General features: G+C 40.8%; 1 protein-coding gene across 1 annotated transcript in view; it reads left to right on the top strand.

Annotated features, from left to right (window-relative positions):
- Window positions 1–18,204, top strand: part of LOC133554616 (cilia- and flagella-associated protein 47-like) — a 163,171-nt gene that overhangs the window by 70,505 nt on the left and 74,462 nt on the right. The window contains exons 38-43 of the mRNA XM_061903567.1: window positions 5,139–5,255; window positions 5,356–5,490; window positions 5,590–5,702; window positions 10,070–10,220; window positions 15,759–15,847; window positions 15,934–16,020. Coding sequence (XP_061759551.1) covers window positions 5,139–5,255; window positions 5,356–5,490; window positions 5,590–5,702; window positions 10,070–10,220; window positions 15,759–15,847; window positions 15,934–16,020 — 692 coding nt within the window. The remainder of the gene's footprint in view (window positions 1–5,138; window positions 5,256–5,355; window positions 5,491–5,589; window positions 5,703–10,069; window positions 10,221–15,758; window positions 15,848–15,933; window positions 16,021–18,204) is intronic.

Raw genomic sequence — 18,204 nt, 5'->3', positions numbered from 1 at the left:
AAAATATTTGGCTTGTATGGCTCTCTCAGCCAAAAAGGTTACCGACCCCTGCTTTACAATAACAAACCTGTGATGCGCAAATGTAGTTTTTATTTTTATTTTTTAGAAGATATCTATCCATTTTCTACCGCTTATTCCCTTTGGGGTCGCGGGGGGCGCCGATGCCTATCTCAGCTACAATCGGGCGGAAGGCGGCTTACACCCTGGACAAGTCGCCACCTCATCGCAGGGCCAACACAGATAGACAGACAACATTCACACTCACATTCACACACTAAGACCAATTTAGTGTTGCCAATCAACCTATCCCCAGGTGCATGTCTTTGGAAGTGGGAGGAAGCCGGAGTACCCAGAGGGAACCCACGCATTCACGGGGAGAACATGCAAACTCCACACAGAAAGATCCCGAGCCTGTGATTAAACCCCAGACTACTCAGGACCTTCGTATTGTGAGGCAGATGCACTAACCCCTCTTCCACCGTGATGCCCTTTTTTTAGAAGATATATTGCCTAAAAAACAAGTTCTCATCTCTCGCTGAAAAAATACTACGTAGAGGAATGTGATTTGTATTAAGTTTTGTTTAGATATTTTGACTACACATTTGTGAGTTTTTCCAGAGTGGAGGCATGGGGCGGCATGGCGTAGTGTAGCCGTGCCAGAAACCTGAGGGTTGCAGGTTCATCCATCCAAATCGCTTCCGTCGTGTCCTTGGGCAGGACGCTTCACCCTTGCCCCCAGTGCCGCTCACACTGGTGAATGAATGCTGATTGATAGGTGGTGTTCGGAGGGGCCGTAGGCGCGAACTGACAGCCACGCTTCCATAAGTCTACCCCAGGGCATCCATCTGTAGCTGTGAAAGTAGCTTGCCGCCACCAGGTGTGAATGAATGATGGGTTCTAACTTCTCTGTGAAGCGCTTTGAGTGTCTAGAAAAGCGCTATATAAATCTAATCCATTATTATTATTAGTATTATTATAAATACTTGAATCATACTGTGGACACACTTTGGACACCTTTGACATTGCTGTTAACAGAACAAACCCATAACAGTTGCTTTCATCTAAACCAGGGGTGTCCAAACTTTTTCCACAGAGGGCCGCACACAGAAAAATTTAAGCATGCGGGGGCCATTTTAATATTTTTCATTTTTAAACCATAACAAAATATATGGATTTTTTTTTAAGCCTTAGGGCTCCTGGGGAGCATAGAGGGTCTCAGTCACTAAAATGTTGAAAATAAGTCAAATTATTATTATTTTTTATTTATTTAATGCTTACAGTAAATCTCTATATCAACTTGAGGTTGATATTAAGTAAAAAAATAAGGTTTTATGCCTTTTCTTTCAAAGACAACTTAGTTTTTTATAATACAACTGAAATATGCAGTATTTAGATAGATAGATAGTACTTTATTGATTCCTTCAGGAGAGTTCCTTTATTTAGCAATTAAAGCCCTCGAAGATCAGTAATGCAGGACACCATTGATTTTAATTATTTATTATTTTTGAGTAATCACAGTGAAAATTCAATAAAATCCTACTAAATATATTTGAGTTCCGAAAGGTGATACATTTTTATTAGTTTTGTTTTTACTTTTAACACAAACATTTCAAGATCACCTTCCGATATATCCGTCGATTTTAAGTTTTAACTATTATTTTGTTTGTTTTATGCTCTTTTGTCAAAACTTTGATGTTTTTATATGGCAACCACACAACATATGCAATTTTTTTTCCACATAAAAGATGTTAAAGTGATAATTTTTAGGTAATAATTCATTATAACATACATTTTTTTGTTCTTTTTTTTTTTGGAGCAATGGAAAAAAAAGAAAAAGACAAAAGGAAAAAAAACTGCATGCATGGCAGCTTTGTGTCAACATTGCCACTTTTTCTCATTAGATTTCACCTCATTCCACTTTTTTTTTAAATGTTTTTTTTTAATTTTTGCAATACTATCAATTTTGCAATTTTTGCAGAATGTGTGGCGGGCCGGTAAACGATTAGCTGCGGGCCGCAAATAGCCTTCGGGCCGCACTTTGGACAACCCTGATCTAAACCAACAATGGAGCAAATGAATACTGTCATAAAATCCTCAATGTTTTAATGAAAGTAAAAATGCATTGAAAGTAGAGATGGACCCTTTTTCAGGTTTTCAAGTCATATGAAAACACAGATAAAGTACCGATACTGGTACCATTGTTTCTCCTTTATTGTTATAGTTATATATTTGTATGCATGGAATTTGCCTGATAAAAGGTATTCAATGTGGTTACATCGCAATGCCATGCAAAAATCATTATTGATTATGACTCACATAACTATGACTCAGAATAGGTGTACAGTTAAATGTAGATTGAATGACCGCTTCCACAGCTCATAAAGATGGTGACTTTGAACATATGAAAGGATCTGTGAAGTGAAGTGAATTATATTTATATAGCGCTTTTCTCTAGTGACTCAAAGCGCTTTACATAGTGAAACCCAATATCTAAGTTACATTTAAACAAGTGTGGGTGGCACTGGGAGCAGGTGGGTAAAGTGTCTTGCCCAAGGACACAACGGCAGTGACTAGGATGGCGGAAGCGGGGATCGAACCTGCAACCCTCAAGTTGCTGACACGGCTGCTCTACCAACCGAGCTATACCACCCCTGCTCCTATCATATGGGCAGTGATATCTAGGAAGCAAAGTGGTCTTATTATTGTGACTTTCTTCCAATAAGCCTGCGTCTCCCTCCTGTGGAACACCCCAACCACAGTTATATCGTTTAATTCTTGAATGAAATAATTTTTTATGTATTTCATGTGTACTGTGGACACTGTGACTGACTTGGGTGTTCAGTTGGATAGCATTTAGTGATACTGTATGTTACACTAAAACTCAATTTCCATACCCGTCGTAAAACAACTCATTCATATCCCAAGGACCACCTGTATACATTTTTTTTCGATATATGATCTGAGATCGGCTCCAGCACCCCCCCCCCCGCAACCCCAAAAGAACAAGCGGTAGGTAATGGATGGATGAATGGCTCTGATCCAGTGCATTTGGCCAGTATCAGACCCATCTTGATTACAGCTACTATTACATTTTAGGAAAGTAAAATGTTTTGGTTTTGTTCACTCTGACTGAGGGCATGATTTACTAAGATTGAAATAACACACACTAAACAGTTTGTGTGAACTATAAAATTTTGTGTACTATTAGTGGGCGTTTTGCGTGTGATCTACTGTGTGTACAATTGACAAGTGCAAAAGTGGTGCTTGATTGATTGATACTTTTATTAGTAGATTGCACAGTACAGTACATATTCCGTACAATTGACCACTAAATGGTAACACCCGAATAAGTTTTTCAACTTGTTTAAGTCGGGGTCCACGTTAATCAATTCATGGTAGACCGCCATATTTAATTGAGGTTTCTGCGTGTACTACTAGCAATATGTGCCCACGGACACACTGATTTACCTCCACATTCATGTTATTGTGCACTCCAACCTGAAGGATTTTGCAATGTTAAACAAGCAGGACACATCTATAATTTTTAAGACCTTTTCCGCAATATAGAATCGCAATCTAAACAACAGAAACACTTTTTAGCACGCTGACGCCATGTAGGGGAGGCAGTGGACGATCACAACAGCGTATGAAATGAATATGCATAATGCAAGATGTTTTTTTCATTTAGGAGATATTTTTTAATATATACAGTGGGGCAAAAAAGTATTTATTCAGCCACCGATTGTGCAAGTTCTCCCACTTAAAATGATGACAGAGGTCTGTAATTTTCATCATAGGTACACTTCAACCGTGTATGCTAAGTAATTCACAAACACAGATGGGGGAGGGTCACCAATGTGTAAGCAAATTGTTGAACAGTTTTAGAACAACATTTCTCAACGGGCTATTGCAAGGAATTTAGGGATTTTACCATCTACGGTCCGTAAAATCATCAAAAGGTTGTGAGAATCTGGAGAAATCACTGCACGCAAGCGATATTACGGACCTTTGATCCCTCAGGCGGTACTGCATCAAAAATCGACATCAGTGTGTAAAGGATATCACCACATGGGCTCAAGAACACTTCATAAAACCACTGTCAGTAACTACAGTTGGTTGCTACATCTGTAAGTACAAGTTAAAACTCTGCTATGCAAAGCAAAACCCATTTATCAACAACATCCAGGAACGCCGCTTGCTTTGCTGGGCCCGAGCTCATCTAAAATGGACTGATGCAAAGTGGAAAAGTGTTCTGTGGTCTGACGAGTCCACATTTCAAATTATATTTGGAAACTGAGAACGTGGTGTCCTCCGAAACAAAGACGAAAATAACCATCTAGATTGTTATTGGCGCAAAGTTCAAAAGCCAGCATCTGGGATGGTAGGGGGGTGTATTAGTGCCCAAGGCATGGGTAACTTACACATCTGTGAAGGCACCATTAATGTTGAATGGTCCATACAGGTTTTAGAGCAACATATGTTGTCATCCAAGCAACGTTATCATGGACGCCCCTGCTTATTTCAGCAAGACAATGCCACGCCACATGTTACAACAGCTAAGGTTTCGTAGTAAAAGAGTGTGGGTACTTTCCTGGCCCGCCTGCAGTCCGGACCTGTCTCCCATCGAAAATGTGTGGCGCATTATGAAACGTAAAATACGACAGCAGAGACCCTGGACTGTTGAACGACTGAAGCTCTACATAAAACAAGAATGGGAAATAATTCCACTTCCACAGCTTCAACAATTAGTTTCCTCTGTTCCCAAACGTTTATTGAGTGTTGTTAAAAGAAAAGGTGATGCAACACAGTGGTGAACATGCCCTTTCCCAACTACTTTGGCACATGTTGCTGGCATGAAATTCTAAGTTAATTGTTATTTTCAAAAAGAATAAAAATACAAAATTTATGAGTTTGAACATCAAATATCTTGTCTTTGTAGTGCATTCAACTGAATATGGGTTGAAAAGGATTTGCAAATCATTGTATTCAGTTTATATTTACATCTAACACAATTTTTCCAACTCATATGGAAACGGGGTTTGTCGATCAGCTTTGCGTTTGCTGTCAAGTTTGCACATGTTTTAGTACACGCACACCTTTAGTAGATCAGGCCCTAAATCTCATTATGGTCTTTTTAGATTTCAAGCCACTTTCAGAGGATGTACACGAAAACCTCTACACTAGAGCAGATTCTGCACAACAACATCATTGTGATCCAGGCCTTAACCACACTTTCTCTCAACATGGATCTGCAGGTAAAATGAACGTACTGCATTCTCAACTAGCCATTGTTAGCTCTGGGATTATTAGTTACCTGGAATGTCATGTATCATAATTGCAAGTTTATATGTGCAGCCCACAGACTTGTCAGATCCCAACCCAGTGCAAATGTTGATGCTGTGTGTTCATTTATATGAGAGGCTCCCACAGTACCGGCCCGTAAACACCATTACCCTCTCTGGAAGCCTGAATAGCACTTTCAGCAAAAAGGTCAATCACATATAAATATGCCGTAGCTACCTGGTAAAATATAGTTTCACTGTATTACTCTGTCCTTGCAGTAATGTGTGTGTTGTTTCGTGTTTTCAGGTGCATTTGAAAAACCCGGCGACTCGCGTGGTCAAATACCGGGCATTTTTTCTAGGAGAGGATGCCAGTTGGTTTTCCTTGCCTGACGGTTCTGCAGTGACCATTCCCTCAAAGTAAACAAGAATGGAGTCTACTCACTATCCTATGCCATCCAATTTGTAAATGCAGTACACGCTATTAGGGGTGTTACAATACGGTAACAGTGTATTTTGATTCAGATTTTTCAGTACAGTGGCATACCATGTACCCATTAAAAGGGACGGCATGAAATGCCACTGGATCGGTTTGCAGCCGAGTGTGAAGCAACCGGATTGAAAATCAGCTCCTCCAAGTCCGAGTCCATGGTTCTCGCCCGGAAAAGGGTGGAGTGCCATCTCCGGGTTGGGGAGGAGACCCTGCCCCAAGTGGAGGAGTTCAAGTACCTAGGAGTCTTGTTCACGAGTGAGGGAAGAGTGGATGGTGAGATCGACAGGCGGATCGGTGCGGCGTCTTCAGTAATGCGGACGTTGTACCGATCCGTTGTGGTGAAGAAGGAGCTGAGCCGGAAGGCAAAGCTCTCAATTTACCGGTCGATCTACGTTCCCATCCTCACCTATGGTCATGAGCTTTGGGTCATGACCGAAAGGATAAGATCACGGGTACAAGCGGCCGAAATGAGTTTCCTCCGCCGGGTGGCGGGGCTCTCCCTTAGAGATAGGGTGAGAAGCTCTGCCATCCGGGAGGAGCTCAACGTAAAGCCGCTGCTCCTCCACATCGAGAGGAGCCAGATGAGGTGGTTCAGGCATCTGGTTAGGATGCCACCCGAACGCCTCCCTAAGGAGGTGTTTAGGGCACGTCCAACCGGTAGGAGGCCACGGGGAAGACCCACGACACGTTGGGAAGACTATGTCTCCCGGCTGGCCTGGGAACGCCTCGGGATCCCCCGGGAAGAGCTAGACGAAGTGGCTGGGGAGAGGGAAGTCTGGGCTTCCCTGCTTAGGCTGCTGCCCCCGCGACCCGACCTCGGATAAGCGGAAGAAGATGGATGGATGGATGGAAGTATAAGTCAGAGAAGTAAGTTAGTTTGTACAAAACCCAAAACCAGTGAAGTTGGCACGCTGTAGATAAAACAATACAATGATGCAAATCCTTTTCAACCTATATTCAATTGAATAGACTTCAAAGACAATATAATTAACGTTTGAACTGGTAAACTTTATTTTTTGCAAATATTAGCTCATTTGGAATTTGATGCTTGCAACATGGATTTTGCCATTTACGGTCCGTAATATCATTAAAACGTTCAGAGAATCTGGAGAAATCACTGCATGTAAGCAGCAAGGCTGAAAACCAACATTGAATGCTCGTGACTTTCGATCCCTCAGGCGGCGCTGCATCAAAAACCGACATCAGTGTCTAAAGGATATCACCGCATGGGCTCAGGAACATTTCCGAAAACCACTGTCAGTAACTACAGTTTGTCGCTACATCTATAGTTGCAAAGCAAAAGCCATTTATCAACAACACCCAGAAACGCCGCCAGCTTTGCTGGGCCCAAGCTCATCTAAGATGGACTGATGCCAAGTGGAAAAGTGTTCTGTGGTCTGACGAGTCCACATTTCAAATGGTTTTTGGAAACTGTGGAAGTTGTGTCCTCCGGATCAAATAGGAAAAGAACTATCCTGACTGATATAGGTGAAAAGTTCAAAAGCCAGCATCTGTGATGGTATGGGGGTGTAATAGTGCCCAAGGCATGGGTAACTTACACAGCTGTGAAGATGTCATTAATGCTGAGAGGTACATACAGGTTTTGGAGCAACAAATGTTGCCATCCAAGCAACGTCTTTTTCATAGACGCCCCCTGAAAGACAATGCCAAGCCACATTCTGCACGCGTTGCAACATCGTGGCTTCATAGTAAAAGAGTGCGGGTACTAGACTGGCCTGCCCGTAGTCTAAAATACGACAACAGAAACCCCGGACTGTTGCACAACTTAAGCTGTACATCAAGAAAGAATGGGAAATAATTCCACTTAAAAAGCTTCAAAAATTTGTGTGCTCAGTTCCCAAATGTTTACTGAGTGTTGTTAAAAGGAAAGGCCATGTAACACAGTGGTAAAAATGCCTCTGTGCCAACTTTTTTGCAATGTCTTGCTGCCATTAAATTCTAAGCTAATGTTTATTTGCAAAAAAGTATATTTCTCAGTTCTTATGTGTAGTCTATTCAATTGAATATAAGTTGAAAAGGATTTGAAACTCATTGAATTCATTTTTTTATTTACAATTTACACAATGTGCCAACTTCACAGGTTTTGGGGTTTTATAGTTGTAAACATATTTCTATGTTTTTTACACATTTTTTTGCAAATGCGTCACGTAAATTTGACATTTACGTCATTACACCAAATTTGCTGATAACATCATTGTGTCCAACAACCAACCCCACCTCCATCCTGCCCCAACCCACCAACCGTTAAGCTCCTGAAACCCTCACCACTGCCACAAATACTGGCGATAAGTCCTGTGAGAAACACTGCCATTGTTTAGTGGAGAGGAGGAACGAAGCTACGAACTAGGGCTGCGAATCTTTGGTTGTCCCACGATTCGATTCAATGTCCATTCTTGGGGTTGCGATTCGATTATATATCGATTTTTTTTCGATTCAACGCGATTCTCGATTCAAAAACGATATTTTTCCGATTCAAAACGATTCTGTATTCATTTAATACATAGGATTTCAGCAGGATCTACCCCAGTCTGCTGACATGCAAGAGGAGTAGATTTTTTTTTAAAAAGCTTTTATAATTGTAAAGGACAATGTTTTATCAACTGATTGCAATAATGTAAATTTGTTTTAACTATTAAACGAACCAAAAATACAACTTATTTTATCTTTGTGAAAACATTGGACACAGTGTGTTGTCAAGCTTGTGAGATGCGATGCAAGTGTAAGCCACTGTGACACTATTGTTCTTTTATTTTTATTTTTTATAAATGTCTAATGATAATGTCAATGAGGGATTTTTAATCACTGCTATGCTGAAATTATGACTAATATTGATACTGTTGTTGATAATATTCATTTTTGTTTCACTACTTTTGGTTTGTTCTGTGTCGTGTTTGTGTCTTCTCTTAATTGCTCTGTTTATTGCAGTTCTGAGTGTTGCTGGGTCAGGTTTTGTTTTGGAATTGATTGCATTGTTTGTTGGATTGATTAAAAAAAAAATCGATTTAAAAAAACAACAGAGAATCGATTCTGAATCGCACAACGTGAGAATTGCGATTCGTATTCGAATCGATTTTTTTCCCGCACCCCTACTACGAACTAAAACTTTTACCCAAAATAGACTAAACCGTGACCTTATAACCGAGGTACATACCCAGCCGCAATGGTGCCATATATTTATAGCCCTAAAATTGTCCCTTTGAACTTTTTTGCTAAGATAGCAAAGCTAAATATATTATTTAATATGTGTCAATTTTGGTGCTAACACTAACATTAAAAGTGAAAAGACAGGACTAAATTGAACACTGGTTAATATGTGACTTCATGTCCCAATCTGAGCAATCTAATTTAACTTTTTCCCTTCACATGTCAGCAGATTTAACTTGTATACACAAATTGAGATTTATGGAGTATACAGTATAGCCTTCAGTGCCACAATAGCATTAGCGTGGCTGCTTTTCTCTATATGCATTACCACAACAAAGTATTTGTGTGAGGGCTTGATAACAGCATTCATTTTTCTTAGAGGGCAATATGTCAGGATCCAAGACTTGGATCATGTCATGTTCTGTGTTTGTTTCTGTTTTGTTAGACTAAACCATTCATTTTTCTTAGAGGGCAATATGTCATGATCCAAGACTTGGATCATGTCATGTTCTGTGTTTGTTTCTGTTTTGTTAGACTAAACCATTCATTTTTCTTAGAGGGCAATATGTCATGATCCAAGACTTGGATTATGTCATTTTCTGTGTTTGTTTCTGTTTTGTTATCACTGTGGCTGGAACTGTGACTGTGACTTGGGCTAGGACTGTGTCTAGGACTTGGGCTAGGACTGTGGCTAGGACTTGGGCTAGCCGCCTCCACCGGTATTCCGGATAGCTCCTCCTAGGCCGCCTCCACCGGTAATCCGGTTAGCACCTCCTAGGCCGCCTCCACCGGCACCACGGCTAGCTGTAGCAAGTCCTAGCCCAAGTCCTAGCCACAGTCCTAGCCACAGTCCTGGCCACAGTCCTAGCCACAGTCTTAGCCACAGTCTTAGCCCAAGTCCTAGCCACAGTCCTAGCCACAGTCTTAGCCCAAGTCACAGTCACAGTTCTAGCCACAGTGATAAAAAAACAGAAACAACCACAGAACACGACATGATCCAAGTCTTGGATCATGACACAAGATGCAGAATCCTACCACCAAATCATCAATGTCATGTTCTGATGCAGTAAAACTGATGCTGGATATCGAGACGGTCTGTTATCAGAGAGCTTCCTGTTGTTTTTCCCAGGAAGAGCACTGAGCTGACAGTCCGGCACAACTGCTCCACCCTGCAACCTAAAGTAGCTGTCCTTCTGCTCATCTCCGCTTCTGTTTCCAACTTGCAAGGCACCACTTTGGTCTTCAATGTGAACACCCGCGTCGAACAAATCAAAGCCGCAGTGAGTACACCATCAATTCTGGCTTCATTGGAGTGGAGCAAACTGAATGTTTGACCTTTGCTACAGAAAATAATCTTGACAAGGTTTGTACCAATGTTCGGACATACAGTCAAGCCCGACAATATAAAATTTTCAAGTATATGTATTGCTACACCCCTAAAAGGCCTGTTGCACACATGCACAGACATCAATTTGCAATTAGTGTTTATGTATTTACAATTGAATGTCATAAAGGGTGAAGTTTGTGTCCCACTGCTTTTGTCCAAATAGGGCCTGATCCAAATACAATGCACTATAGCAGTGGTTTTCAAATGGGGGTACGCGTACCCCTGAGGGTACTTGAAGGTATGCCAAGGGGTACGTGAGATTTTTTAAAAATATTCTATAAATAGCAACAATTCAAAAATCATTTAGAAATATATTTATTGATTAATACTTTAAGTTCATAAACTGTGAAAAGAAATGCAACAATGCAATATTCAGGGTTGACAGCTACATTTTTTGTGGACATTTTCCATAAATATTGATGTTAAAGATTTCCTTTTTTGTGAAGAAATTATTTGAATTAAGTTCATGAATCCAGATGGATCTCTATTACAATCCCCAAAGAGGGCACTTTAAGTTGTTGATTACTTCTATGTGTAGAAATCCTTAATTATAATTGAATCCCTTATTTTTCAATAACTTTTTAGTTATGTTTTATATTTTTTCCCAAATAGTTCAAAAAAGGCCCCTACAAATGAGCAATATTTTGCACTGTTATACAATTTAATACATCAGAAACTGATGACATAGTGCTGTATTTTACTTCTTTATCTCTTTTTTTCAACCAAAAATGCTTTGTTCTGATTAGGGGGTACTTGAATTTAAAAAAATGTTCACAGGGGGTACATCACTGAAAAAAGGTTGAGAACCACTGCACTATAGCATATCTATCGATCCATCCATCCATGTTTTACCGCTTGTCCCTCCTGGTGCAAAATTGTGTGTGCTATTAGTGCGCGGTTTGCAGGTGATCCTCTAAGACTGCGTGTCCAGTTGATAACAAGTGCAAAAGTGGTGCACACACCCTGTTACTGTAAATAAGGTTTATGCATGTATTACCAGCTAAAACTAAATAGAGATTAATTTCCACAGTCACATCATATGTTTCGAAAGTCCAACCTCTGCTGTTTTGTTATGTTGTGCACTATGTACCGTATTTTTCAGACTATAAGGTGCAAATAAAAATCCTTTCATTTTCTCAAAACTCGACAGTGCGCCTTATAACCTGGTGCGACTATTGTACGGAATTTTTTGGGTTGTGCTTATCAACCTCAAAACTATTTTATTTGGTACATGGTGAAATGATAAGTGTGACCAGTAGATGTCAGTCACACATAAGAGATCCGTGTAAACTGCAATACGATGGCAGTCACACAAAAGAGACACGTGTAGACTGCAATATGACTCAAGTAAACAAAACCAAAATTGTATATGTTCCTTTGAAAATGTACAACATTACACACGGCGCTCAAAAATGTTTTAGTAGGTGAATTTTCCTTGCCCTTATGTGGGCCTACCGAGGATGTCGTAGTGGTTTGTGCAGCCCTTTGAGACACTAGTGATTTAGGGCTATATAAGTAAACATTGATTGATTGATTGATTGACTTTTGTAAGCACCGCATGATGGATTGTCCTGTGCTTCAACATACGAGTATTGTTATGGTGTGTAAGACATTTTATCTGGCGTTTTGCAATATTACGCAAAATTAACTTTCCTTACCTTCTGGTACCTGCTGTATTTGGGAGCTGCATAAGTCCTTAAAATTTGTGCACGTCCGCCCTTGTAGTTTGTGACAAGAATGTCGTCGATAAGTTTATTCTTTTTCTCTATCCTCTTGTTATGAGACATTCACCCTCCTCTGTTGCCATTTCTAAAATACAGTAGTGTTAAGTTCTTACTTATATCTGTCAGTAAACTCGCCATGGACGCACTAAAACACACTGGTAATAACTTCAAATGATTCACCCAAGGAACTGCAGTTATTAGAGAGTTCCGGTCAGACGTTTTTTCACGGGACACATTTCCGGCGTTATTATTGCACTAGTGAGGCATGAATGAGGAGATACTGCTCCGTTATTGTTTTAATTAAAGTCTGAATGTCACTAAAACCGTTAGCTCCATCTTTTGACAGTTCTTCCACTCCCGTCCTTGCATGCTACACCTCGACAACAAAGCCATGTAAATAAGACCGCCCACAAAATGGCGCATCCTGAAGCGACTGTCAGAAAGCGGCTCGAAGATGATCTGTAAAAAATAATCCATGCAACATTTTGACCAAACAACTAGCAACATGTTATGTAGATCACGAGGAAGTGTTTTCAATTTTGAAAAGAAAAAAACCAAAAAAAAACCCTGTAAGGCGCCTTATAATCCGGTACTCCTTTATATGAAAATAGACCAGACCTGACCTGACACACTCATCGGCAGTGCGCCTTATAATCCAGTGCGTCCTTTGGTCCGTAAAATACGGTATCTTAGTCACCATTTATAGAGATTAACTATAGAAGTGTGATGTAGACAACATTAAGAACGCCAAAGGTACGCTCTGGGAGGCAGCGGTGTTGTGATGGTGCTTCTGGAATGATCCAGAAACGCATGTTAGAATGAACACAAGTTTTCATATTGGTGGTATGTTATAAATATATTGCAAAAATATGAAATAAATAACGGCAAAACATTTTTTTTTTTGCCATCAGACACCAAAACGAATCATTAGAATTTGTTTTAATAAGCTCCTTAAGTTATTTGCAGTAAATCTGTTGACATGCCCACAGATGGACGATTGTCTCTCCATTGTCTGTCTTGGCACCACATTGCCTTCTTTTTCACAACCATTTCTGTCTCTGTGCCAATTTTAGTGTTGATATATCATGCGGGTGCTAAATAATTATATTTGCATCTCCTCCTTTCAACATTGTGGCCGTTCTGATAATCAGCATATTTTTTTGCGTATACTTTACATAAGGGATCCCCAACCTTTTTTCCACCAGGGACCGGTTTAATGTATGCATTATTTTCACGGACCGGCTTTCTACTTGTGGGAGATAAAATCAGCAAAAAAATGAGCCTTTGGCTAAAATCTGGCACATTACGATTTTATATGTCCATTAAAGAGGAACATTATCATCAGACCTATGTAAGCGTCAATATATACCTTGATGTTGCAGAAAAAAGACAATTTCCGAACTCTAAAAGGGTGAATTTGGCGATTGAAATGCCTTTCAATTGTTCGCTGTAGGGGCAAAGACCTTTCACCCGTGACGTCACAACAGGAAGCAATCCGCCATTTTCTCAAACACATTGCACACACCAAGTCAAATCAGCTCTGTTATTTTCCGCTTTTTCAACTGTTTTCCATACCTTGGAGACATTATGCCTCGTCGGTGTGTTGTCGGAGGGTGTAACAACACGATCAGGGACAAATTCAAGTTGACTTGCGTGGAATGTGCTAATCAGACATATCAATGGTCACGGCATGCTAATCGATGCTAACATGCTATTTAGGCTACCTGTATGTACATATTGCATCATTATGCCTCATTTTTAGCTATATTTGCATCCAGCCTTCCCCCCCACCCACATTTAATGTCAAATAAACACATACCAATCGACGGATTCAAGTTGCACCAGTGGTCAAAAGATGCGAAAGTCCCTCGTTTGTTCTGTTCTGTCGTAGCATCGCTACCGACGATAGCGATCCTACGACAGAGATGTGTGGATATCTTGCGACACTCAAAGCAGATGAATTTCCAACGATAAAGTCAACGAAATCACAAAGGTGAGTTTTTTTGATGTTATTGACTTATGTGCTAATCAGACATATTTGCGCACGGCATGACTGCAAGCTAATCGATGCTAACATGGTATCTGGGGCGGCATGGCGTAGTGGGTAGAGCGGCCGTGCCAGAAACCTGAGGGTTGCAGGTTCGCTTCCCACCTATTGACATCAAAGTCGCTGCCGTTGTGTCCTTGGGCAGGACACTTCACCCTTGCCCCTGGTGCCGCTCACACCGATGAATGAATGATGAATGAATGATTGGTGGTGGTCGGAGGGGCCGTAGGCGCAAACTGGCAGCCACACTTCCGTCAGTCTACCCCAGGGCAGCTGTGGCTACAGATGTAGCTTACCACCACCAGGTGTGAAGGAATGATGGGTTCCCACTTATCTGTGAGCGCTTTGAGTATATAACAATAGAAAAGCGCGATATAAATCTAATCCATTATCCATCCATCCATCCATTTTCTACCGCTTATTCCCTTTGGGGTCGCGGGGGGCGCTGGCGCCTATCTCAGCTACAATCGGGCGGAAGGCGGGGTACACCCTGGACAAGTCGCCACCTCATCACAGGGCCAACACATATAGACAGACACCATTCACACACTAGGGCTAATCCATTATTATTATTATTATTATTATTAGGCTAGCTTTATGTACATATTGCATCGTTATACCTCATTTGTAGCTATATTTGCATCCAGCCTTTCCCTCCACCCACATTTAATGCCAAACAAACACATACCAATCGACGGATTCAAGTTGCCTCAGTGGTCAAAAGATGTAATCGTTGGTTAGAAGGCAATCGCCGAATTCGTCCTCGTTGCCGCTGTCTGTCGTGATATGGCTCAATAGCTTAAGTTTCTTCTTCAATTTCGTTTTTGCTATCTGCCACCACACTCCAACCATCCGTTTCAATACATGCGTAATCTGTTGAATCGCTTAAGCCACTGAAATCCGAGTCTGAATCCGAGCTAATGTCGTTATATCTTTCTGTTCTATCCGCCATGTTTGTTTGTATTGGCATCACGCAGTGACGTCACAGGAAAATGGACGTGTGGATATAGCGATGGTGAAAATCAGGCACTTTGAAGCAGTTTTTCGGGATATTGCGTGATGGGTAAAATTTTGAAAAAAACTTCGAAAAATAAAATAAGCCACTGGCAACTGATTTTTATTGGTTTTAACCCTTCTGAAATTGTGATAATGTTCCTCTTTAATGTGCATTGTCCCATGTACTATAACAAAATAGTTGTAATATACAGTACATCTATTAACAAGCTTATTGGTGTGTTTAGTGGGACAGGTGGAAGATAATTCAAAGAAAATGCGGTAGTTTATGAATCAGTTAAGGTTTCTGTGCAGAAAACGTGTCACGGACCTGTACCGGTCCCAGGACAAGTGGTTGGGGACCACTGCTGTACATGATGGCAGACACGCTAAATTAATTCCGCTTTCTATTTTGCTCATTTAGGAGATGCAATCCTCTGTGCACAAGCTTGGTAGATCAGCTTTGCGCGCGCTGTCAACATTACATGTGTTTTACTACACGCAAACCTTTATTAGATCAGGCCCTATGTGTTTGTAGAATGAATAAAGAACCAAGTTGCCTTATCAAATGTTTCAGACAAAACCAAGTGAGACCCAATGACTTTTTTTTTTACTTACTCAGCACAGAGATCACAGTGCCTTTCTTAATGTATTTCTCTCTTAACAGAAAAGTATCAAGTGCAGAACGCCATGTTACATGCTTAAAGTGATAAGACTGCCAATAAAAAATCCGTTCAAGATGGAAGCCAACTTCCAGTAAGTGCTATAAGTATTCTGAAACAATTTGCAGACAAATCTGTTGAGTGCTTTCTTCAAAATGATAAATGTGTGTGTTGGTTCAGAGTGATGCTGGTGGAGATGACAGTCAACCCGCTGGAATCGGAAAAGGGAATCGACAGGCTGATTCAACAGGTGTCTTCCAAAACCAAGTAACCGCAACACAACATGAGTTCTCAATTTGATGATATTTCAGGGGTGAATGTGGTGTTCATTTTTGAATTTACAACTAATCATTTGAACCTTTTAGAGATACTCCCAATTATGGATTTAAAGGCCTACTGAAACCCACTACTACCGACCACGCAGTCTGATAGTTTATATATCAATGATGAAATATTAACATTGCAGCACATGCCAATACGGCCGGGTTAGTTTACTAAATTCCAATTTTAAATTTCGCGCCGAAGTATCCTGCTGAAACGTTGGGGTATGATGACGCGTGCACGTGACGTCACGGATTGTAGAGGACATTTTGTTCCAGCATCGTTCCCAGCTATAAGTCTACTGTGTTGCTGAATCTTTTGCAATTTGTTCAATGAATAATGGAGACGTCAAAGAAGAAAGCTGTAGGTGGGAAACGGTGTATTGCGGCCGCCTTTAGCAACACAAACACAGCCGGTGTTTCATTGTTTACATTCCCGAAAGATGACGGTGAAGCTTTACTATGGAACAGAGCGGTCAAGCGAACACGGTTGGATCAGACCGCACACACAAAGTACAGTGTATTATGCAGCGACCATTTGGAAAGATCATGTTTCGAAGAGGGTCCCTTGCGAAGGGCAGAGATGGGCATCGCCCCCGTCCGTCGACTGGTGCTGAAGAAAGGGGCCGACCTAAGGTTGTACAGGTACGACCATATAATCTCACTAAAACACTAGTAAAACAATATGCAGATAAGGGATTTTCCAGAATTATCCTAGTAAATGTGACGAATAACATCTGAATTGCTACCTTTTTTTCCCTTTTTTTTTTTCTAGTCCTTCACTCTCACTTTCCTCATCCACGAATCTTTCATCCTTGCTCAAATTAATGGGGAAATCGTCGCTTTCTCGGTCTGAATCGCTCTCGCTGCGGGTGGCTATGATTGTAAACAATGTTCAGATGTGAGGAGCTCCACAACCCATGACGTCACGCACACATCGTCTGCTACTTCCAGTCCCGGCAAGGCTTTTTTATAAGCGACCAAAAGTTGCAAACTTTATCGTCGATGTTCTCTGATAAACCTTTTCAGCAAAAATATGTCAATATCACGAAATGATCAAGTATGACACATAGAATGGACCTGCTATCCCCGTTTAAATAAGAAAATCTCATTTCACTAGGCCTTTAAGAATTCAAGGGGCGCCCATTTAAGGACGGGGGCATATTAATACATTTTGTACATTAACTTCACTTGGGCGACATGGAAAATGCTAAATACTGTAGGTGGCGTAGCATGATTACTCAGCCACACAAACGCTCTCTTTGGACTCATGTTGAACGTTCAGACTTCAAACTGCCTATGAGTTTTAAATGGTGAAAATGGGTCAAGTAAAATCTGATTTAAAATCAATATTTACCATGACTTTATCATTGTGTCATTCACATTTGTAAGTGCAGAGACCGCATTAAAAGCAGTAGACATTTACCGAGACATGACACCATTTTCCTGTTGCTGGCAAAAAAGCTTGTCATGAATCAAAGTATGAACAGCCTTTTGTTTACAAAGGGGAAGGTACTTCTTGCAAACAGTGCCATCAAGTGACAAACTGACACAAAAACTTGATTATTTGCACATTCATGCTACCATGCTCCTACCTGGGGTGTTTTGCCCTGTGCACTACCTTTTTCTGGACATTTCAAAAGCAGTCCTGCGGTGCATCTATACTGGGGTTTTTTTTAGTACTTGGAGGGTGCGCTCATTGTAGATGTTTGCAGTCAGCCCCCGATTGTGCAAGTTCTCCCACTTAAAATGATGACAGAGGTCTGTAATTTTCATCATAGGTACACTTCAACTGTGAGAGACAGAATGTGGAAAAAAAAATCCAGGAATTCACATTGTAGGAATTTTAAAGAATTTATTTGTAAATCTATGGTGGAAAATAAGTATTTGGTCAAACATTCAAAGCTCTCACTGATGGAAGGAGGTTTTGGCTCAAAATCTCACAATACATGGCCCCATTCATTCTTTCCTTAAGACGGATCAATCGTCCTGTCCCCTTAACAGAAAAACAGCCACAAAACATGATGTTTGCACCCCCATGCTTCACAGTAGTTATGGTGTTCTTGGGATGCAACTCAGTATTTTTCTTCCTCCAAACACGACGAGTTGAGTTTGTACCAAAATGGATACA

This window comes from Nerophis ophidion, linkage group LG06 (genome assembly GCF_033978795.1).
Source record: "Nerophis ophidion isolate RoL-2023_Sa linkage group LG06, RoL_Noph_v1.0, whole genome shotgun sequence".
NCBI classification, from domain to species: Eukaryota; Metazoa; Chordata; class Actinopteri; order Syngnathiformes; family Syngnathidae; genus Nerophis; species Nerophis ophidion.
Note: the sequence above shows the minus strand (reverse complement) of the source record. Positions and strands in the feature narration are given on the sequence as shown.